This window comes from Puma concolor, chromosome D3, assembly GCF_028749965.1.
Source record: "Puma concolor isolate L17-30 chromosome D3, mPumCon1.1.hap2, whole genome shotgun sequence".
In the NCBI taxonomy this organism is placed as follows: Eukaryota; Metazoa; Chordata; class Mammalia; order Carnivora; family Felidae; genus Puma; species Puma concolor.
This window is the reverse complement of record NC_141678.1, coordinates 56,531,790-56,555,611: the sequence shown is the minus strand read 5'-3', so window position 1 is coordinate 56,555,611 and position 23,822 is coordinate 56,531,790. Positions and strand designations below refer to the sequence as shown.

General features: G+C 43.3%; 1 protein-coding gene and 1 long non-coding RNA gene across 29 annotated transcripts in view; one reads left to right on the top strand and one right to left on the bottom strand.

Annotated features, from left to right (window-relative positions):
• Positions 1-623: 623 nt before the first annotated feature.
• Positions 624-23,822, bottom strand: part of DTNA (dystrobrevin alpha) — a 351,246-nt gene continuing 328,047 nt past the window's right edge. For 11 of the 28 annotated variants that reach the window (XM_086682719.1, XM_086682721.1, XM_086682720.1 and 8 more), the window contains 5 exons: positions 16,921-17,080; positions 14,156-14,245; positions 12,476-12,644; positions 9,587-9,755; positions 4,027-4,385 (listed from right to left, as the gene is read on the bottom strand). In XM_086682719.1, the coding sequence (XP_086538845.1) occupies positions 4,242-4,385; positions 9,587-9,755; positions 12,476-12,644; positions 14,156-14,245; positions 16,921-17,080 (732 nt within the window). In that variant the 3' untranslated portion in view covers positions 4,027-4,241. Of the gene's footprint in view, positions 1,729-3,079; positions 3,163-4,026; positions 4,386-6,545; positions 7,281-7,370; positions 7,420-9,586; positions 9,756-12,475; positions 12,645-14,155; positions 14,246-16,920; positions 17,081-23,822 lie in introns of those variants that run through there. The other 17 variants (XM_086682736.1, XM_025931450.2, XM_086682739.1 and 14 more) reach the window with 9 other exon arrangements.
• On the top strand, positions 3,041-23,058 carry LOC147575579 (uncharacterized). The gene is made up of 4 exons (XR_015242530.1): positions 3,041-3,153; positions 3,561-3,724; positions 20,799-21,010; positions 22,800-23,058. It is a non-coding gene; the product is annotated as an uncharacterized LOC147575579 (long non-coding RNA).

Sequence of the window (23,822 nt, the reverse complement as noted above, 5' to 3'; positions counted from 1 at the left end):
AGATTCTGCTATTGGCTCTGCAAAGGAATCGGCTCCTTGAGCAAACAAAACACACAACCCAACATTGCATGGGAATCCAGAGGTTCCCCGGAGAGAGGCGGGAATGTAGGGGGTGATTACCGCTGCGGACCCTGAGTTTCTGTCCGCTCTTTGGAACTCTTCATTTGATTCCTCTTGCTCTCAGCACACTGACCTCCAGGAGGTGCCGATTCTCCTTCCTCACCAGCTCTAGCACACACCAAACAAAAGCCACAAATTCACTTATTCATTCATTCAACAAATAAGTGGGGAGCTTATAATTGCCAAGTACCTGGCTAGATGCTGTGATTCAAAGGATCGGGTCAAGTAACATAAACTGCTTGTAACCGTGACAGATAGAAAGCAAGCTTTATGTTAGCTATTCCTATTCTCACACTCATCCCCTATGGAGTACAGCAAGGCTTTCCCTCTTCAAAAAAAATTGTGTCTCCAAAGGCAGGGAAAGGTGAGAAATTTTGCTCTAGTTGCTTAATACTCAACTGACAGGTCCCGCTTCCTGCTGCAAGTGCTGACTTGTCTTTCTTCTGTCAACAGACAGACTCCAGAAAGTTTTCATTGAAACAAAGGTATAAAATACACAGATATAGTGTTTTTAAAAACATTTTTTAATGAAGAAATAATTCCATTCCAAAATATAGACACACAATTAAATAGTTTAATCACTTCAAAATATAACATGTCCCCAGGAGGTTCCAACACACACACGCACACACACAAAACAATACTTAACAGCAATACAAAAAAACCCATACAGTAGTAGTTTTGTTACAATACCAATGAATAGTGTGAAAGCTTTAGTGTCTCTGAATTGGTTATTTCAAATGGTGTCAAATTACAGTAGTCATAATTAAAAATGTCTTGCAGTTAATTAGCCTCCAGATGTAATGTTTCTGATTTTTTCCCCCTCTTTTTGGTTCAAAAGTAAAAATGCCCTTTCTTCTGAGGACACAGTGGAGTTCTTGTTTGTGGCTCCTTGGGCGGAATCAAACCAAGGTGATTGCAGCAACCAAAGGTTGCCGTATTTACAAGGTCTATCTACAGTTAACAGCCCAGAACTAATAAGGGTGGACAAGGATGACCAAAATAAAAGCAGACATCAGTGCTAAATTATGATGCAACAGTTTGGCTCATGCATATAAGAAAATACATAGTATATCACAACAAAGGCCACACTCTTATGCAATTCAGTTCACATTACTACTTACAAATGAACCTTCCCTGCCTTATAGAGATCATTCGAGAATCCATTTTTCCCAATCTCCAGCACATCTCCCTCTGACCAACCGAACTTACCCCGACTTGCGTCCTGACCAACCACAACTGATTCCTGAATCTCATACAGTAGATTCTGCCCTCCATCCTCCCTCCCTCCATTCACATGGTGCAGTGGAGGAGGGTGGTTGGCTGTGTTAGACCAGTGCTCATTAACAGGCCATCATCCCCGATGATGATGGATGTGCAATTTGTTGTGGAACAAGAAAGAAACAACCCCTGCGAGATATAATTGTAGCTAATGGACAGGACAGGCGAAACCTGCTGGGTTTGCACTTAGAACAGGTCCCAAAGGTAAATTTGGAGAGCCAGGGAAAGAAACCCGCCAAGAAACACAAAAACCCAAAACAATACACGCCATTTTGTCTCGGTTACAGGACAGGGGTGCTTGAGTCTGGTCTCAGTGCTGACGTGGCGCTAAGAGAAAGAAAAGGTGGCTGGTTAGTCAGGAACTGGTCATTGGTGGCAGTTTGCAGAGTCCTTGCAATGGCTTTGTACGACGCTATCGACAACCGTGTGATGGAGTTGGCAATGAAAGCTATGACAAGGGGGAAGGCTATCAGCCCAATAGTTCATACCTTAGACAAATATTTTGATGGAGAAACACAAAGTGACAACAGAGGTCAGCTCAGTCCAGTCGGTGGCTGAGCGCCACTTGCAGGATCAGAGTTCCGAGTTCAAGAACTACCTGGCTATGATTGAGAGCTGACAGCAATGTAGGTAGCTGGGATGTAGTGGTTTTAAGTTACCGAGTATGAGGCACGAGGGGCCACCTGCTCCATCTAGAGAGGTACGGTTTCACAGACGATGGGCAGTGGAAAGGAGATGAACGTTACGATAAACCAACGAAACCCAGAACAAAACCCATCTGTGCAAAGAAATCTGACAACCGTGCAGTTGCGCCACTTTGGTGTCAGCCTGTTTTCAGGGACATTTGTCAGGCTGGTTCTCTGGGGAAAGTATGATGAAGTACATCAACGGACAGAACGGGCTTCTTAGTAATGCCGGCGGAGAGCTTTACGGTCCCCAAGGCAAGCGATTTTGTTCCAAAGGGCAGCCAAGGAGATGGTTTGTGACCAAACGCAGGGACGGGAACAGCTGAGAGCCCTCTGGAGGGGGACCTGGAAGGTGTCCTGATGTCTCTTCTCAGCTGGGCACAGACCAACTACCGACTACCTGGGGTGGGGGAGAAGGTTTTTGCCAGCCCTAGAAGCAAAATCGAATTGCTGAAGCTTTGAGGTTGACTCAGAGCCTTTCTCGCTTATTCTGAATAAGGCCTTGTTAGAGATTTTGTTATGTAACTTTACCCTAAAGCAGTGGTTCTCAAACGTTAGCGTGCATCAGGGATCACCTGGACGGCTTATTAGAACACATCTGGTTGGGCCCAATATGCAGAGTTTATGATTCAGCAGGCCTGGGTTGCGGCTTAAGAATTTGCATTTCTAAATAAATTCCCAAGTGATGCTGATGCTGCTGGTCCAGGGAACACACTTTGAGAGCCACTGCTCTAAACGGATGTTCTCTTCCTTCTTTTAAAGGAGACAGGAATGCCAGAGAAGTTGCCAACTTAAGTATAACATATTCAATATGTAGCAGGATTTTTGTCTCATCAAATCTTGAAACAAGTGGATTATTTTTTCATTTCCCCAGAACCCCTAAGGGAGGTCGTTAAGCGCTCCCCAACGAGGGCCCTCATAAAGGACCGTCAACAGAGGCTTTCATTCTTCCTTCTTCGACAGTTCTTTTGCACACTGGCTTTTTACTGAGTGCAAAATCCCAACTCAGCTTAGAAGAGCCTGTTTCCTCGCACATGACCACAGAAGGCTGCATGCAGAACACCAGGTAAGCCAGCTAAGGCAATAAACATTCAGAAATAAAAGGAGAGTGAGCATTTGGAAGCGCACTTTAAGCCTGTACATTTAAAGCTGAAGGGCTCCAAACGGCCTGATAGGGGAACCTGTGGATGAGCGGTGCGGTTAGACATGCTCCCTAAAGCTAAAACAAGAGGAACGAGCCCGTGGAAGAGTAGAGAGAACTTTAGTCCGTTTGGGGATCTTATGGCACCTGTGGTTTATAAACAGCTTTAGTAACGAGTATTTCAAAACATAGTTCACAGTTTTTAAGAAGATCTGTGCTGATTTTAAAAACTAGATTCTATATCATTTGAATGTTGCCTTTTTTTTTTTTTTGAGTATGATAACTATTTGGAAAAAAAATATTTACACTAAATTCTATGGCTGATTTGTTAGAGTATCTTGAAAGAAAACAACCCCAAGCTGGAAAGAAGCCCCGAAGACTGGATTATCCTGGTGTGATTGGTTCAAGTCACTGCTCACAGAGACTTAGAGACAAATGCGGATCGTGCGGGCCAAGGACCCTTCTTGGCTTCCGGGCTCTGAGTCTGGACACTCAGGTACCAAATCCTTCGGGGTTAGTGAATGATTGCAAGTGGTTGTTTTTTTCCCAACCGTGGTGGAAAAAAAAAAATGTACAGTGTATAATAAACTGTTTCGCTAAAATCTCAAAGAATTCAGAAATCAAACTTCCAGCTGTACACAGTATTAATATTGTCATTGTAAACGGAACAGGTTCAATATCATGTGCAAAGGTTGAAAATGCTTGTTAACACTGCCATCGTGAGTAACAGCAGCGTGGGTTTTCAGCCTGTGGGATACATCTGTGCGCGTGTGTGGCTGTAGTTCTGTTTTTTTGTTGTCCTTGCGGTGGTTGGTTTGTTTTGTTTGTTGTTAACCAGGGGTGAGCCATGTTACAGAAGATGTGGTTGAAAAGTTAGCTTCGAACAGACGTCAGAAGTCTTTTTTTTTTTTTTTTCCCTTCTCAAAACACACACCTAAGAACTAGGAATCTTAGAACGAAAAGTTCGCTGCGCTCCGGTTGGCAGAACGCGTCTCTAGGGGTGGGGGGGTCTGTCAGGAGCTGCTGTGCGGGCGGCTCCTCTCTCTCCAATGAGGCTGCTGCCAGGCTGCGTCTTCTCCTCTGTGTGGGTGGGTGCGGGGCTCTCCTTCACCACCAGCTTTCCTGTTACCTTCATCATCTGTCTGACTATAGCTTGCCTGGGAATAAGGAACGTGTGATTTTTTTCTTTTTTTAAGACGAGAACTGTCCTCTAAATCAGGGTTATGAAACTTAGGATTCCCCCCACCCGCCTCCCCCAACACACACGTATTCACACACTCTCTCTCTGTCCTCCCTTCCTCTGACAATCCGAAACCAACGTCCGGGGACACTATGGGCTACTGCTATTGCTGCAGCGAGGACAGGAATCCTCTGTGTTGAGTCTCTTGCTTCACGGGCGCTGGAGGCATCTGGAGGGTTGAAGCCACACAAACAGGAATATTTGTGTTGTCCTCAGCCGACCAGCAGATGCGACCCCTAACCTATCATCAGAATGACATCATAATTAGAAAAAAATACCCACTTTCGATTGTCCAAGCCCCCGGTTTCTGAAGTTAGGATGTGGCTGGCCAAGGAGAGCGGGGTATCATGTGGCCAGAGGGAGGCAAAAGGGCCCAATCCAAGATCTGAGTCTGCCCAAATGGTGTTTTGGTGGATTCTTAAATTTAGTGTTAGACATTACATACACTGTTTCTTCCAAAGAGGCTCGTTGGAAAGCAAGGTTCCCTCTATTCACCCCTGTTAGTATTGATGAGTGCATTCTTATCCTCAAACAGGACTGAAGCTCTTTTTGAGCAGAGGATGGGTCGTTTATTTCTTTGGCGTCCCACCCTCTGCCCCGTACCCGTGTAGGGCTGTGCCTTGGTGGACCCCTAATGAACTTTCAGCAACGAAGCCGGCTTCAGGACTCTTGGGTAAGAAAGGCACGGCTTTGGGATAATTTCTGGTCTTGCAGCACAATCAGAAAGCCCAGACAAATCGATTTCAATAGCATAAACGGTTCCAGGATTTCAGCTGTATTTCTTGGCTGCCTCAAGAAAAATTATACCAGGATAGAACTAGCCACAAAGATGAAAAGTCACTGGCTTCTGGACTGATCCAGAAGATTTTGAGTAAATTTGGCCTAAGGAGTTGATTTAGTGACAGGCTAGTTCATGTTTAGAGTCCTGTGGAATGCCCGCTGGGGAGGTAGGAAATGGCAGAGGCCACGACGGTTTCAATTTTTCACCGCCAGATTGACAACAAAAGATGAAAAAAAATGGCCTGAGAACTTCTAGCGAACTGAAATCTTTGGCTTTTAGGTAGAAGACCCAAATGCCACTTCTTATCTGAGTTTATGTCAAGACATTTCATTAGTTTTTAAGAAAAATATTTTTCTAAGAACTAGTTACTGATGTTTAAATAATGTGCAGAATAAAAACGATCCAATCGCTGGCACTAAGAGAAAGAAAATGCTGTTAAAGGAGAGGCTTGTTCCTTTGGGACTAGATTTGTTATAACCGGAATAGATATTTTCAGAAACAGCTCCTGGGAATTTTTTCACCGTGGTCATAATGAATCAGGAGAGCATGTGGTGTGGCGTCCTCAAATCCAAGGGAGGTAGACTAGAATGCAGACAGTCAGATCCTTCTTTTCACACTAAAAAGGCCTCAAAGCTCCTAAAGTATATTCCTTAACAGCAGTTATGTCACGATTTCTACTTGCTTAATCCTAACCTGAGGACTGAGACGGGTCAGTCAGTAATGCGTGAGTTAGGATGTATTCTTTTCAAGTTGATTTGTCATTTAAGAGCTATATATTCCTTTTTAAATTTAGCAGCCAGAGTGGACTTTACTACCATCTGTCGGATAGACTTATGAAATCTATGGGTGGGAAAGACTACATCACTCAGGTAGATACAAGTCCCGGGGCCCTGCCAGCCAGAGACTGTGAGAGGTGCATTTACTCTGAACCATATGGGGTACAGCTAAAGAGCCACTGGCTGGAGGCAGAGAAAGGAGCTCGACTTATGAGACAGGGTGGCCAAAGGTGTATAAAATTATTTGCACATAGCTGAGTCCTAGCTTTGTTTATAAAAATACAGAGAGCAAGCTGGTTCTGAGTCCCGGAGGTTCCCATACACTTAAAAAATAACTACAGCAGCTCCCCAGGATGAAACTGCTTGTAAAGCACTAAGCATAGTTCCAGGCACGTATGTGTGTGCTCATAATAAATTATGGTGTGTCTGGCACGATGTTAAACTCTTTAAAAACTACACCCCGGTGAAGACAACTCCACTGTGAGGTGAGTATCATGATATATGTTGTGCAGAGGGAACAGAGGTTCACAGAGGTTTAATAATCTGTCAAGGTTATGCCGCTGTGATTTGGTGGAATCCGTATTTGAAATCAGGTCTGTTAGGGTCCAGAGTCTAAGCTTCAGATGGCTACACTCAAGTGGTCCTGCCAATCCAGTGCTATTCTCTCTACATTAAACACATTACTGAGGATTTCCCATGTATGTAGGTAGGTCCTCGGGGGTGGGGAACCACATGCCATGTAAATGATATTTTAAATTAAGCTGTATCTTGCTGAATTCCACAGTGAATCTGAATCAACTATTCCAAAAATATAAGGCTGCAGAATTTCTCCTCTCTGTTTTGCTTCCTTTTTTTTTTTTTTTTTTTTTTAAAATAATACATGGTTTTGCCTTTACTTGTTAAAGCACACACATTTGATCTTTGGGTCTTGAATACAGCATGATAAGAAGCTGACCCATCTCTGGACGTGATGAGCAAGCCTGGACTTTTCCTTCTCAAGGGACAGAGAGGCTGCAAACTCAGATGCTGTTAGTGGATTGGTGATGAGGCTTCATAGCCATAGAAGATTTCGGGGGCATCTCTGGTATTACAGAAGTCTCTGTGGCAATTTTCCTAATTAATAGAGTAAAAAGTCAATTCCCAAGATTGTCTGCCAAATCTCCATTGGATTATAATGTAATGCTCCACAGGCCGGGATGATTCTTTGACATCAGCAGGGAAGGAGGATATTTTATCACACAGAACACTGAAACACCTAAGAGAGAGTGATTGTGCATTTAGGTTACAAGTCATTGGAGTTCGGTATACAGTGGCCACGTTTCTTCCTAAATAAGACGGTACTTACTTGAGAGGAGAGTGATAAAAGGATATTGTATTCAACCTTGCAAGCTGACCTGCGGGTGACAAAGGACACAAACAAGAAAGGTGACATGTCAAGTCTGTGACGCAGTCAAGCTGGTGAATTATTTGGTTGGAAGCCATGCAGAAAGACAGAGAGCGTCCAACGAACGAAAACAGCATTCCGACCCATCAAGCAAGCATGTGCTCACAGAGTAGTCAAGGAAAACCACTTCAACGTTCTCTAGGGCATGCGTCTTGAGTGGGAACCCACGGGCCTACTATGTCCTCCTACACCTTTTCTTTGCCTTTCCCTGGAAGCCACTGGGCATGGAAAGGAAAGGAGAGAAAGAGCTTAAGATTAACCGGCGAAAACTCCAGTTGGGTCTTAAGCCATTAATAGAATTTCCCTTCATTTTACTCCTACAAGGTTAAGTTCCTAATTCATTCATGTAAATAAAAATCTAATATTTTATATGAAACGACTGTCTCCCTTTTAAAAAAAATCTAGAATTTCAGTTACCACTGTCACCCAAATCCAGAAACTGATATGGGCTCAAAGAGGGGGGCCTAACAGGCACCTTGAACAGCATGAACCAGAACATTGATTATTTAACCACATCCCTCTTTCCCTCTATGCAGCAGAGCCAAATGAAATACGTGTAGGAATGCCATCCTTCAGAGTTCCCAGAGACACCCTGGCAGCTTCTTCATCCAGGCTAATTTCCCTCCATGGACGGGTCATAGAAGTGGCAAAGTGAGAGCATTCTCCCTGGGTCTCCCCTTCAGGCAAATTTGACCGTTTCCGTTTCTGTAGCATCGACTCATGGCTTTACATACACAATCATTGTTTTTTTTTTTTTTTCTTTTTTTCTTTTTTTTATGACTAAGCCTACATTTTAGTTGCTTCTAAAACGTTGTTAAACTGAAAAGGCTAATGGAACATTCCAAAGGCGCCAAACTTTATTTGATACTATTGGGATGGGGTTGGTAGGCTCCAGTTTTTCTCTTGCTACATTCTTCTTGGGGAAAATATTTCAAAACAATCCATAAACATACGAGAAGTAGAGGTAATCTGTTCTTTCTGCCTCTCTCTTTTTAAAAAATTTTTAATGTTTATTTTGATTTTTGAGACAGAAAGAGACAGAGCATGAGTAGGGGTAGGGCAGAGAGAGAGAGGGAGACACAGAATCTGAAGCAGGCTCCAGGCTCCAAGCTGTCAGCACAGAGCCCGGCGTGGGGCTCGAACCCACAGACCGTGAGATCATGACCTGAGCCAAAGCCGGACGCCCAACCGACTGAGCCACCCAGGTGCCCCCTCTCTGCTTCTCTTTCCTTCACTAACAGACTAAGAGGGGGATGCTGCTCATCTAAGAATGTGGAAGAGGCTCGTCTGCTTAATGGACAGAAAGCCTGACATGAAGAACTATCCCAAGGGGACCTGGGGGGGAGGCAGTAGGTCTCAACCACGCAAACATCCCTGAACTCCCACAGCCTCAAGGAAACACCTGTGAATTACAGGGAAGAGAAATATTCAAGCAAGACAAACACTGCAGTAGAACTACTCCATGGGGAAAACGCATCCCTTTTAGGATGACTTACTAATCAACACTTATTCCCAATGGCATGTGTTATGTCCAGTAAATTCTCAGATGGATTAATAGTATACCCCAGTATATATGAAAATCTGTCCATCCACACCCTGCTGAACATGGAGCCTACAGTTCTCCCCCCCACCCCACCACATTTCTCCATGAGATTTGATACTCTCCCACATATTTATTTTGACATGAGGTGGGCAGTGGGGGAAGCTGAGGGCAAACGATTCAAGGGAGGAAATATATTTATGCTTATTCAGTTTCCGGGTGCCCTGTGCCCTGTTTTTTTGTTTTTTTTTTTTAATCCATGAGAAAAAACATCTTTCCCAGCGATCTTGGAGGAAGATGGATTGTTTCCATCCATCCCCATGCATTTCCACTAAGGCAACGAGGTCTTTTTCACTTTTCGGGTCAGAATTTCTAAGAATTAATGGTGAGCTGTAGCTCTCAGAAGCATTTACAGTTCTTACTGTTTAGAATATGTGGAGTAAGAAACGCACGCAGAATATTCTGGAGAGGGAAGGTGGAAGAAAGGAGTGGGTGGGGATTTTCTGAGTCATGTCAAAGACCCAGCCACCGAGGGGTGAGGGCCGGGGGGTTGGGGGCTGGGCCTGGCTCCCCATACCTGGTAGGTTTCATCCTGCAGCTTCTGCTTCAGGTACTCTTCCATTTTGAGCTCGTTCTCCAGCTGCCGGACAGAGTCATTTTCATAGTCCTCATCCTCTGGCTGCACGTAGGGGTCCCCATCTTCTGTGACCCTGGGAATACACCACAAGGGGTGTTTGGGAGCAAATCTTTTTTTTTTTTTTTACAGTTTATTTATTTGTTTATTTTGAGAGAGAGAGAGAGAGAGAACGAGTCAGGAAGGGCAGAGAGAAAGGGAGACAGAGGATCCAAAGTGGGCTCTGGGCCAACATCAGAGCCTGATGAAGGGCTTTAACTCACGAACCATGAGATCATGACCTGAGGTGAAGTCAGACACTTAGCTGAGCCCCCCAGGTGCCCCTGGGAGCAAATCTTAAAAGTACGAGTAGAACTCCAGTGTTAGCTGTAGTTTGGGGCCCATTTACTTAGACCCCCAGTTCACTTCTTTGTTTCAATTAATTTCAATTCAGTGTCCTCTGTTACCTAACAGAAAAAATTTTTATAAACTTTGGAGATCTGGAGATAGACATGATCAAAGTATTCTCATATGCAGTTTTTCTATGGCACTCTGATGATCACTGGCCATCTGTGTTTTCCTCTGACTTACAGGAATGTAAGGGGTTGCCCTTAAAGTGTTTGTCAATCTTAAAAAGGGCAGCCTTATCTTTTGGGAGGATATAGTCTTCTTAATCTGAGGACTTCTTTTCTCTTCTTTTCTTTTCTAATGGAAACCAAGATCACTTTCTATAAGGAAAGTGAGCCCTCTAGTGAAATAACGATTAAGGACATTTGTTCATAATTTAACCCTCTTTGTGTTATGTACATATGTAGGCACATGCACCCATGTGCTTTATTTTTATAGTAGAATAAGTCTTAGAATATCAGCTCCTCGGTGTCTGGAAGGTAATACTTGAACTCATAGCTCTGGATCTTAAAAATTTATACTAGCTCTGAATCTAAGAAATCTACTTAAATTATTCAGTTCTACCATGAAATAAATAGCTAGCAATGATCTCATTCACTAATGTGTGACTCTATTTCCATGTATCCACCCAGTTTATAAAAACCCTTCCTGAGACTGAACGTAAATTCACGACCTAAATCATAGGACTAAAATATTCTCAGGGTAAAACACGGTACATGTTTAGGTAGTGCAGATATTAAAACATCCCCTAAAGTGAAAAGAGTGGTCAAGTAGAAGTTTCTGGGTTGGAACTTAAATACCATTGTTTACATTTATTAATGTCTGTATGACATGTTCTCATTATATTTAGAGGTTTGGGGCCAGGCTAAATGGGTCTGTGAGGCCTCTATGAACTGTCCCTCCCCAATTCCCGCAGCCATGTTGGTGGCTGGTTCTGGCACCAGCCTACCAGGGACAGTGGACTGGGGTAGACTTAGCTACAGGCTTGGATCTTGGGATCAGGACGAGAAGACTTTAGGTGACCACACGTAAATGCTTCATTATAAAAAGGCAAACAGATATGTTATTTACCAGACTAACCTGATGACCATTAATTCACCATTCTGAATAACAAATCAAATCATTCTAAATTACAGAGGAAAGGACAACAAGCTAAAATTAAAAACAGCAGCCTATCACTATTTGAAATCATGTTATAACTGTTTTGTTTTGATCTTAAGGCCTGCCTTTTCACAACCAGCTTTCAAACCACATTTATAATTCCCCATTATTACTGGTCTACTCGCTACTTGGATTGAGATCCAAAATGCCAGAAACGCTTCTGGTTAGTTTCTTCTTTGGGTCCTGAAACTGGCCAGTTTATTTTTGAAGACTAGTCGGCAGAACTTTTCACATTAAACATCATCACCCTCCTGCAGTATGTTTTTAATTAAAGTTTTAACTTTATTTTTTATTTTTTAGAGGGAGAGAGTGCAAGTGGGGGAGAGGAGAGGGGCAGAGGGATAGAGAGGGTCTTAAGCAGGCTGCATGCTCACTGTAGAGCTTGGGGCTTGATCCCTTGACTCTGGGATCATGACCTGAGCCGAAATCAAGAGTCAGACGTTCAGTGGACCAAGGCACTCAGCAGCCCTGCTTCCGTAATTTAAATGCTCAGTGATCCCCTTTGCCCTTCTGGTGAGCGCCTGTCCATGTCTCTCACAGCTGCATGAGCCTCTCTTCAAGGTTCCCTTGCTTCCCTGCCTTCCTTACCTCCCAAATGGGCTCTGTACATCTGTCCTAGCTCCCCCTTTGTTTCTCAGCTTTGCTTTCCTGTCTACTTTGAGTTTGAACTGATCCAGGGGCACAGAAAGTCTAGAGGGGACATCACTGATTCTGCTGGTTTCTGTCAAACTACAGAAGCCTAATTGGAAGAAAATCTTTGTAAAATGTCTTTCAAAGGTCAGATTTATACACACTCAACAAGTCGACCAGATTGGATTTCTTTATAATGAGATTTTATATATTTACTTATTTCAATTCCAAGTGCTTTCATGATGTTTACATTCATTCTGAATAGAGGCTTCTCCAGCATCACCTGGTCCTCTAAGGGCAAATACAGTAAATTTAGAAGATAGAATGATTTATCCCCTGAATAATAATAGAAATATCCTGTGAAGTGAGTCCTGGAAGGCTGGGAGGGAGTTTTAAATACTATTTTGCATACAACGAGCACTGTGCCTTGGGTGAGGGAGGCTCTCAATGAGCACTGCTTGCTTTTAGTTACCGCTATTCTCACTAAATAGTGAGAGGGCAAAGTTCCAATACCAAATTTAATGTAGCACCCTTCTACCTCTTCTGCATCGTACCTTTCCAAAATAAAGGACTAAGCAGCCATGTTTTTATTTTCTTATGTTCCCTACTGAGTATTCTGTTACTGAGGAATGTTCTGGAGCAGAAGATACTCACACGTCACTACGCATGGTGCTGGGGGTAGCGCCACCGTGGAGGTACCCAGGTTTTCGGGCGTGGATTTGTGCTAGAAAAGCCTTTTCAGTGGTTGGCGATGGAACCAGATCCTCAAACTGAGTCCGTGCAAATTCAGAATCCACATTACTCTCAGTTTCACTCCCCACCTCTATTAGGGACGATGGAAGAAATGAAGAATGGCTTAGGTTATTTTATGATTGGCCAATAAAGGGCTAGATTTAACATAAGTCAACCTTACGTTTATACAACCTGCGCTGTATAAAACATCAACCAGTTATTGTACATAAGTCAGTGGAGTTTATTTTTTTTTTTCAAAATGACATTTGATACATGAATTTCTAGAAAATTATTTGGTATATGGTATTGTCTTTTTTTAAATCTCAATATTATGAGGAATTTTTGTGTTTTAACTGGCTTAGTTTCTTAATACTTCTCTTTTACCCTTTCTACAAAAGTCTTCATTAAAACTGTTCTTAATTTTGCTTAATATTATTTTAATTTAGGAAATACAAACCTTAAAATACTACATTCACTTAATATTTCAATGCATTATAAATATAAACTAATAGTATATGAAGTGTCTACATAAGAGTAACATTTTTAGTCATCATTTGCTAGGGCAGTGGGTACGTGCCATTAATCATGGTGTATTAACTACTGCCATTTTTATCCTAGTTGCTAATCTTAATCCAGACTAGCAGAAACAATTTTCATTACTTCATTTCTTATTATAGCGGCTTTAAGAAACTTAAATCCGGATTTTTTTTTTTTTTCAACGTTTCTTTCTTTATTTTTTGGGACAGAGAGAGACAGAGCATGAACGGGGGAGGGGCAGAGAGAAAGGGAGACACGGAATCGGAAACAGGCTCCAGGCTCCGAGCCATCAGCCCAGAGCCTGACGCGGGGCTCGAACTCACGGACCGCGAGATCGTGACCTGGCTGAAGTCGGATGCTTAACCGACTGCGCCACCCAGGCGCCCCCCCCGGAATTTTTTTTAATATTGAAGTTTTATTTCTTATAATTTTTGTAATCTCAAACTATGGGACCAGAGTCGTGCCAGACAAATATCTTGCCAAGTGGGCTTATGGAACAGATGAGATGTATTAGTAACTGGTAAGATATTTATTTGCATATTCATGCTGTTAAAGTTTTAAAAACTCCATACAGTATTATTAGCATGAAGAGTCTCACTCAATGTTATGCTCTTTATTTTCTGGGGAGATCTCTCTTTAGACATATCGCAAAGGTAAATTTCAATTTAGCCTCATTCAAATAGCCACGCGTTTCAAATTAACAGAGTTTAAATTAGTAAATAAAACATTTGACCTTCTAAAATAACTTTAGCTTCATGTCACATTGGATCATATATTACAAGTTACAAATAATAGGTATTACAAATACTAGAATTACAAGTCAATTTTAGTATTTTTCTTTATACCTATCGGCATGTTTCAAACTCTCTGCATTAAGCATGTAATTAACCGTCTTGTCAGCAAAATAGCAACAGTGCTGAAATATCTGAATATACCAAAAATATCACATAGATCTTTAAAAAATCCTTTTTATATTTGACAATGAGGAGATCTCTAACACAGGCCCCTGGCACTTATGGGTCCCTCTGCAAAGAGCAGATACAGGAGAGGGGACCGGGGACTCACCGGAATTCAGCTCTTTCACAAGAGAGGACATGGTGTTAGTGATGGAATCTGCTGCTACCAGTAAGTCATTTCTTAAGTTTCTTCTTGAACCTTGAGTGAAGAAGAAATGATCGTTAAAAAAAAAAATCACACAGCTTTTCCTTTCTTCCCCCCACTTTTTGTGCAGTTTATCATCTACATCGATATCCCAAAGCAAGAAAAACTTCCAAGACCTCTCCTTTTCAAAGGTGTTTTGGCTTATTTTCTGAAAAAATACATTGTCCTTAGGGTAATGGCTTCGATGTTAAGAAGACATGGCCACGGATGAGGGAGGGGCTCATTTAATTGATTGTACAAATTGGGAGAGTTTTGCAAGTGAAAGGGGGTGGTATGATAATAAGACTGTGATGTGGCACAACCTGGGATGGTCCCAGGTAAACCAGTATCTATTGTCGCCTTTCTTAGGAAAACTCACACAGATGCAAAGTCTGGTTTTGCCCGGAGACTTGCACCTTGCCAGCTGCTGCTACCGTTTCAGCCATGACCTGGTGGCTCAGCACGTGGGATTGCGATCTCCATCACCACAGTCTCTATCTCTCATTAGGGCTCCCAGAGTTCTCCCTATCATGATAGGTATCTCTGGGGAATGGGAACCCCTGAAGGCCCCAGAGCATACAAGACGGGGGGAGATTCTTCTCCTGCGCTAAGACCTGGGCAGAAGGTGTATGTCTAATACCCTGAATTGAAACTTAGACTAGGTTTCTCCATGGTAGACAAAGATTACGATGATGTTTCAGGCACACGAAGGGTTAAATGGGTATTTGTCGGCTGGCTTGGGTGTGAGGTAGAGATGGAACATAATATCTTTGGAAAAAAAGGCTCAAGATTCCAAACAGCTGACCTGCAGATGAACTTAGGCAGCAAGAGCTCTTTATGAGCTAGGAGCTGCCTATAGGCCACATTTCATCCTGTACTTTCTCAGAAAGTCAAACTCAGTTAAATAATAAATACGTGTAAATTAAAAAATCAAGGGGATCAGAGAAAACAATTATAATATAAAGCTCTTAGGGGCGCCTGGTGGCTCAGTCAGTTAAGTGGCGGACTTCAGCTCAGGTCATGATCTCATGGTTTGTGAGTTCAAGCCCCATGTCGGGCTCTGTGCTGAAAGCTTGGAGCCTAGAGCCTGCTTCGGATTCTGTGTCTCCCTCTCTTTCTCTCTCTGCCTCTCCCCTGCTAGAACTCTCTCTCAAAAATAAACAAACATTAAAAACATATAGAAAGCTCATAGATTTAAAATACTGTAAATTTCCTTAAGATCAGATTTAGAGAAAGGACATTTTTTCTTCTAAAGGTGAAAAAAAGAAAGTTATTTTGAATAGCTTAAAAATTTTTTGTATAACTTACTTTCTTTTTCAGAAAAAAAAGCCGTATTATGGATCCTTCCTTTTCCCTCCTAGCAGAGAGTACGTCATTCTCTTCCTTTAAAATGTAAGATTTTATCCCCTATACAAAATGGATGAGAATGTCTCTTTCCTCACACTCTTGCTATTTGTGGATATTACTAATGTTAATTTTTTAAAAAATCTGCTAGGCAAGAGGTGATACTTGTATTTCTACAATAGTTTGTGAGATTAGACACCTCTTTATATCTTTATTGGCAATTTATAGTTCTTTCCATATCCCTCACTTATTTTTGTTTCGGGAATGTCTTTTTCTTACTGATTTCTCTATGCTTTATGAGTAGCTGAAATTATGCAACTTGATTGCCACTTAATGCTGGAGACGTTTTCCTCAAGCCTATTTTTTGTCTTTTGACTTCATTTATGTTTCTTTTTGCCTTAAAACTAGTAGTCAACTATCTCTTTTCCTTAGATCTATATGTGAGGATCTGGAAGGACGTTCATGATATATTGCTAATTTAAAGAAAATGCAACTTGCCGACCAAAATGCAATGTATGGTCTTGTTTGTGTGAAAAAGAAGGGTAGATGTTTATAAAAACACACTGAAACATACGTAATTATATGTACATGAAGAACTGAGAAGGGCCAAACTGTTTAATAGTGTTTACTTCTGGGAATGAGATTGGCAGAGTGAGGGTCTGCAGAAGCATTTTTTCCCCCGAACTCTCTGTAAATGTAAAAAGTGATGGCAAGAAAAAGTCTTAAAAGTCTTAAAATATTTCCAAATGAATACAATCACTTGTCTTGAAAGACCTTACCCCTACCCCCGGCGTGTGAATGGAAAAGGCAGCAGGTGAGAGAATACTGTTATATTTATCAGTCTTTGTGCTCCTGTTAACTATGGAGGCTGAACCTCCAACCCTTTGGCCCTGTATTACAGAGGCAATGGTCAACTCTTTAGGGCAGCTGTAAAATGATTAAATTATCTGCTTGTTCATTGCAGGGCTGCATCCCACCTCAGCTGGGACTGTTTAACCTCAATTTGAGTTTGCTTTAACATAAAGGAAATAAGATCTTTCAGAACTTTAAAATGGGTTACATTTATAAAGTTTCCTGGGATATTGGTGAAAGGTTTTCCCTTCCCTTAATGAGCAAAGACTCCTAAAAAATGGAGCAGGGCGATAGAAGCTGAAAGAAGGTAAGATGGTGAAGTGAGTAACAGGCTAGCCTAAGGAGTTTCTGAAACAGCTCTGGGGCCAGGGGCCAAGGAATACCCTGGCATTTCCACACTGTGGCTCCGAAGATTCTAAACGGTCAACAGACCGTGGTGACTTATGTGCCCCGTGAAAAAGCAGAACACAACAACAAAACGTGACCCCACTTACTTTGTGCAAACGCCTCCTGAACATCACCCCCTACCCCCGTGAGGGAGTCCTGAGGCGTGTGGGACGGGCTGGAGCAGGCAGACGCGGACCGCACAGGCATGGGGATGGGCCTGCTGATGGTGTGGCTGGGGGAGGAGCGAGGAGAGCCTGCCCCCTGGGTCTGGAGAGACAATGTGAGTCGTTAATTTGTTTTCCCAAAGCCTCCTTCAAAGGTTAAAAACAGTCACGGTGAGGTTCCCAAGCAGGAGGGCATCCTAGGTAGTTGAGATGGTAATCCTTAACCTGAGTTGCAGGTGCAGACAATTTAGGACCTTATTCTGTATAACCTGGAGTTTTGGTTACTTGTTGAAAGTTAAGAATATTAGTACAGCATCATTCTATAATACATGATATGTGCGCCCAGGTAATGAGGCTACTGTTAAGCGGTGAAATTTACAAGGTGTGTCTGTTTCCTCCTTGAAGGAAGTTCCACGTAGAATAAAAAGACGTTTATTAAGGACAAAGTTTGCAATATAAACGAAGAGACTATTTGGGATGGATGTGGTTTATACCTTCCTAAATATTCAGTCTGTCTGTCCTGGCATCATCTTTGAGGATAACTTATAGGCCAGATCCTGTCAAGCAATACTGGCGTCCCGCAGGAAATGTCCTTCTCTTCATTGATGAAAAAGCAGTTAATTTCAGCAATCAGAACAGTGGGGTTTAAGAGGGAGTAAAGAAAAAAAAAGGAGAAAGCAACTGAAAGCCATTTCCCTCTATACCACAGTCCTCGGCATGAAACTGTTCACACCTTGAATTTCACAGCTTTGTCTCCACACAATGAGGTTTCTTGGAAACACTTTCTGTGTTATAATAATTAGTTTACAAAGGAAGCCAGTCATGAATAAGAGGATGCAATGAGACCCTCTGGTGCATACTCAGAGGTGAGGTGTTCAGGTGCTCACATAGACTCCAGTTCAGATTGCTGGGTCCCGCCAGGGAGAGTGAGGACTCTTCCATAGCAAGGCCCAGAGATGCAGCACCAACCCATTCACACCCAGGGACGTGCACCCTGGGAGCACTGCTCTGGAGTGTTCGATTTAGACTTTGCTGAGGGTTGGGCTGCTTGCAGTTAAAACACACAACATCAATCCTGTCAAATGCCATGCTGTTAGCTTTCCAGGGCTTGGCATCACACATACAAGTCACATCTATAAATTGAGAAAAATCTAGAATTAAACACAAAGCAAAACAGAGCAGAGCACAGGAAATAACTCATGTGATCCAGTGGGCTGGGGATTCCACTCTTTTCATTCTCAACAGTACCTTGAATGGTCTGTCCGGGCCCAGGGAACGGAAGCTTGCCCCCTCGCGATGCTTTGCAGCCTGTGGCCCCAGCCCGCTCAAGGACAGGTCTGGTTTTCCCCAGCAAACCTTGCCAGTTCATCTCAATAGCCACGAAACTTCTGCTTCTGAGCTACCGTGGCACCCCCCCCTTCCCACGCCAATAATACATGACCATATTTGAGTCATGCGTTGCCGTGTAGAAGGGTCTTCATATGCATTTCTCTCCATGACCCCCTGAAGTAGGGCATCATTACTCTCAAGATGCGATTGTGGACCCCAGTGCTCAGAGAGGTAAAAAGGTTTGCCCAGGAGGCAGAGCGGGAGAGCTTGGGCTGGCCTCTGAGCATGGATGCTCTGTCTGCCCTTGGCTGCAGGGACCTGGCTGGGTTTTGCCTGCTGAGGGCCCATCAAAGGCATTTCGCTGCCTTGAGGGCTGCCTCCCCCTGGCAAGCCCTCTTGTGTGCCATTCTCCAGGCAGGGCCCTCAGCGGGGCTCCCCGCCCTTTCTTACGTGTCCTCTTTACCCAGGACCAGTCACGGCACGAGATGGAGGAAGGACTGGGATGGGAAGGTGGACAGAGGGGCTGAAGGGAGGAGGTTAATGGCAGGGATGCCTCAGCTCTGGGGAGCCAGACCCTCTTCTGGGGTAGCGGGTTCACGATAATAACAATACAACTCCACTTGTGTATGTGTTACAGTGGAGAAAGCACTTTTCCGTACATTGTTTGGTTTCATTCTCCTCATTATTGGTGCTAGGAATGATAGTAGCTTATATTTGAATAGCAATTCGCAGTCTATGAAGCACTTTAACCCCAACGATTTCACTTAATCCTGCTAGCCACCATGTGAAGTATTCTATTCCCATTTTCCAGGTTAGCACACTGAGGCTCAGAGGTGCTAATTGGGTTACCCGGTGAGAGAGTGGCAGAAATAAACGAGATCCCCAGCCTTTCGCCTACAAGCCCAGGGCTTTCCCACCGCACCACAGCCGCTTCTGAGGATCGGGGGCCCTGTGACCAATCACCACACACTTCACTCACGGAGAAAGGTTTAGCAGCCTGAAGGCTGAGAAAACACAGTATCTGGACCCACCGGTGAGGGGTGTTGGAGTAGGGGCCCCAGGCTTCTGGCTGGGCTGTGCAATAGCTTTCAATCGCCGGATGGCGGGGTGCAGTGTGAGGGCCCTGGTGGTGGAAGAGACTGTGGGCCGATTATCAATCAGTACAGATACACCGGTGCAAATCTCTTATCTGCAAATTTGAAATCCAAGAAGCAACATTTGTCGTTTCATTACTGACATGAGGCTATTTCTGTGGCGTCTGCACTGTACTGCCTTTCTAAAACCCAGAAAGATTCTGAATCCTGGGACACACCCGGACCCGGTGACTTCAGATGTGGGGCTGTGAGTTTGCATTTCAGTATCTTAATGGCTGTACTGGGGCTGCACGCACACCAGCACCACTGGCACCTGTTCCATCAGGGTCTCCCGTGCAGGGTGCCCATGGCGCCGTCCTCTCCCTTTGGGCCTTCACCTGGCCCTTCTAACCTTCCAGTCGGTGAGTCTCTTACCCCTGGCAACACTCTCCCCTTCTCCTTGTGCCCTGGGCTCTCTCCTGCTGCGTTTGAGGCATTCCCAGCCCTAACTCTCCCTGCTTAATAATGCCTGGTCTCCAAAGTCAACTTTGCCCACTGCTTCCCTCCTGCTTCTTTCCTTCAAAACCCCTCTTCATGGTCTGTGTGAAGAGAAAAATAATTGACTATGGTGATGTGTTAAGGGAAAAACAATGGCCTGAATGTAAATGACACCAATGTGTAAATGACTGATAGGCACCATCTCCTAAATGAGTATCTAATTGGTGCAATTTCAAGCAGTCTGATTATGTGCAGAATTCAGGTAGAGATTCTGTGCTGGAGACAAGATCCAGTGGCATCTTCCCTGCAACTCCCAACCCCCAAGGAATGTCCAGACTCCGGCGGGGAGGCCCCTGGCTCCCTGGGTGACGATGGCCCTGTCTCTTTGTCCGGACACTGTCCAGTTGGATGCACAGTAGCTTCCTGGGACCTACTGCTGGAAATGCCGTCTCTGGCCTTCCTTTCTGTTCTTTCTGTAGACTCACTAGGAAAGGACAGTTGCCTCTTGGTATTGGGGTTGATCAGTGGAGTTTCATTTTCGGGTAGTGACCACTGCGGAATGGTGGCCTCTGGCCTGTTCACAAAGTATATATAGTTGTCTGCTAACAACTTCAGAAGAGTTAGAGTGAGTGATCTCTGCGAACATCCTTTCCTGGAAATTACTTGATGATTAATGGAGTGAATACTTAAGGGACAACGGTCCATGCAGATCAATATATAGATCTAAAATTCCTGAGAGGAGGGTTGATTTATGGAGGAAGGAAAACATACATCATACTTGGCAAATTTAAAATAGCTTGCTTCCTAGTGAATAGATGAAAAATTCATTTCTGCACTCCATCCTCTGAGCCCACTCAACCTGCTGTTGTATCAATTTTTAAGAAGCCTGACAAGATCCATACATTTTCTGATTTTTTCCAGGAAGTATTTTGGTTTCCACTCGGCACCAGAAAGGAGGGAGGCTTCAGGGAAGGGACCAAATGTGTGCTGAACCAGCACTGCCTGGAGACACGGCTGAGCAGATGACCAGGGGACACGAGTGCACAACCCTCCCCCTGACTGAAAAGCCTACCTCTCGGGTTTGGCTGGGAATGCAGCCCTGTCAGCCAGGTTTGACTCAGCAGCCGGAGAAGGTACAGCAGAGTAGCGTTTAGCTATGTCCAACCCTCTTTTCACCCTCTTTTCCAGTTCGAGTTCACTGACTATCATCATAGGGATTGCCGTGTACAAAGGGCTGTGGGGGTAGGGATGAGGTGACTAATCCTAACTGGTCAGGCAGGAGGCATCACTTAACTTGAGTCTTAATAGTGGAGATTTCCGGGCAGAAGAAAGGTCGTATTGCCAGGAGAGAAGAATATTCCAGGTCTTAGAGTGTCATGAGCGAGGGAAGAGAAGAAGAGGGGTATCGCAGAGAGCGTGAGGATGCCCCAGGTTTGCTGTGGGGAGTGAAGAGGGCTGAGGCTGGTCAGGGGGTGGTTTAATCTGAACCAGAAGGTCATCTCCGAAGGTTTCCAAGTAAAAAAAAATAATTTTTACTTTCCTAGAATGAATTGACTAAATCCCTAATTTTAAAAAAGTTTGTGTGAGAGAGAGCCTGAGAGGGTATGCTTTGAACACTGGATGCCAGTCCTAATATTGTAGTTGATTATTTATGATGTGAATTGTCTCCCCATGCCCCACCCTGCCAACTCCATCCCATTTCTGATTGCTTCACCACTCCACAGAATACCCACCAGAGAAGATGGGTGAGGGAGATAAAGGAAGGTGAACTGATGCTGATAAAACTCGTTACTTCTGGCCCGCTCATATTCCCAATGTGTTTGGGAGAAGCAGAAACCTGAGAGACCATGATTTCCCAAGTTAACTGGGCCTCCAGTTATTAATAGAGAAGAGAATGGGGGCAGGAGATGGAATTTGAAATGATGTTTCACTTTCCTCCTCTGACTGAGACACTCTTAGTTAACTGGAAGGAAGAGAAGTGAGTGTGTGTGTACATGCACGTGTGTGTGTAAAATAGGGGTCAAATCACAAAAGTTTACATATTGTTGGATGTATGTGTATAAACATATACACACTTTTATACTAATCTCTGACATGCATATAGTATTTTACAAAGTGCTTTCACATCCATTAGCTTTCAAAATCTCCCCCCAAATCCTGTGGGCCATGTATTAGCAGTCTGCTTGAGATAAATTACCAGGAAGTTAACTGACTAACTCAAGATCTTACAGGTATGAGAGAAGAACAGGGACCCTACCGTCCGGTCTAACACCAGTCACCTTTCTGCAAAAATTTTTTGAGACCTTACATCCTGAACTCAAAGTCAGGATAGCTGGTTTTAGATTGGGACATGATATTGGAAACTGGAAGTCTACCAGAAACTCTGAAACATACTGTCATTGCAATTATACCCCAGCTGCCTTCATTATTACACTTTTTATGAGTGTTCTTTTTATGGTTCCTGCAATAAATCTTAAAAATACACAAAGAAGAAAGAGGGTAGGATAATTTTGATGCAAGTTTTGTAAAAAAAAAATTTATTGCTTATGATACCATAATCATCATATTATATTACAGGCACTATTTTTTTTTTTAAATTCATGTTCTCTCCTCAAGGGGGATAAATTCATGCATTATCTCTAACAAGAAACAGAAGTAGGAATTATATATACCAGTATCATAAAATACATTGAACCACAGAGACTTATGATAAAGCAAGTAGAGGTTATTAAATCAAGCACAATTTGTTGTGTGCAGTGTCTTAAATCTGATTTTACAAAGAGAATGTCCCCAAAGGGGTAAGGCTCATAAATAAAAATAGAATTTAGAAGCAGACGGCAGACTAAAACCTCTAAATTCTCTCCTTAGATCATGTTATACCAAGTCTATATATTTGAATGGCATATGTTTCTTTCCTTGTAGATCTGCCTGCTCAGGATTGGGACGTACAGGGTTCTGTCTTTAATTTTAACTGAAGGTCAGTATAATAATCAGCCACTTAACATCTGCTGCTGCATTTGTACCGTTTATTATTCAGCACAAATTCTCTAAAGCTCCGAGTAAAGACTTCTTTTTCATATTTTATGCCAACAGAAATTTTGGTCCCCTGAGAACTGGTATTTCTGTTCCGATAAAACCACCAATTATGTTTTCCTTTTTTTTTTTTTTTCTTTTTTTTGCCTCATTGCCAAAAAGCTCAGAGGAACACCCTTGTCTCTTATGATTAGCATATTTGCATTTTCTCTTCGTTAGTTTCTGATCTTTCTATATTTATTTTATGAAGTCATTGCTGATGTCTTTTGTTGGGAGCTGCCTTGGGTCCTTTTGGAAAAGAGGCTTGACTATACAAGCACATCAATAAATGAGTAAGACAAGCAAATTCTCTCCCCACCCAGACATCGCATTGCTGATATCTGAGCGTTCCCGATGATGGCCCGTTAGAACCTAGGCAGCGGTACCCAGCTGAGGGCTGACTTTCAGAGATGCGGCCACTGTTGAGGGCTCCGTGGGAGGAGCTGGAAGGAAAGGAGGCAGTAATGCTCTATGGGTGCTGCCATGGTTTGGCTGTTTGCAGCCATGGGTTTATGAACTTCCTGGTCCACACAGCCTTTCAAGAATGTGTGGCCTGGGGAATGGTGGGAAATGGGCCCCTGAGGGAGATGGCTCAGCAAGGCTAATGGACTATAGGATGATTGCCCTCTCTCCACTAGGTGTGAGGTTATATTTGAGCTTTTTTCCCCTTTTTTCTGTGCACATGCTAAGTAAGAGACAGGAAAGGAAAGAGGCTGTTTGCACAGAGAAGCAGCACAGCAAGGCATTTTTCTCTACCATGATCTAAGTGCGCTGGAACTACAATAGCAATGCCCCGTGTATGCCTTTATGGGCAATTAGGCTATAAATGTGCGTCCTTCACCAAGGGGGACTGTCTCTCATTAAAATTTGACT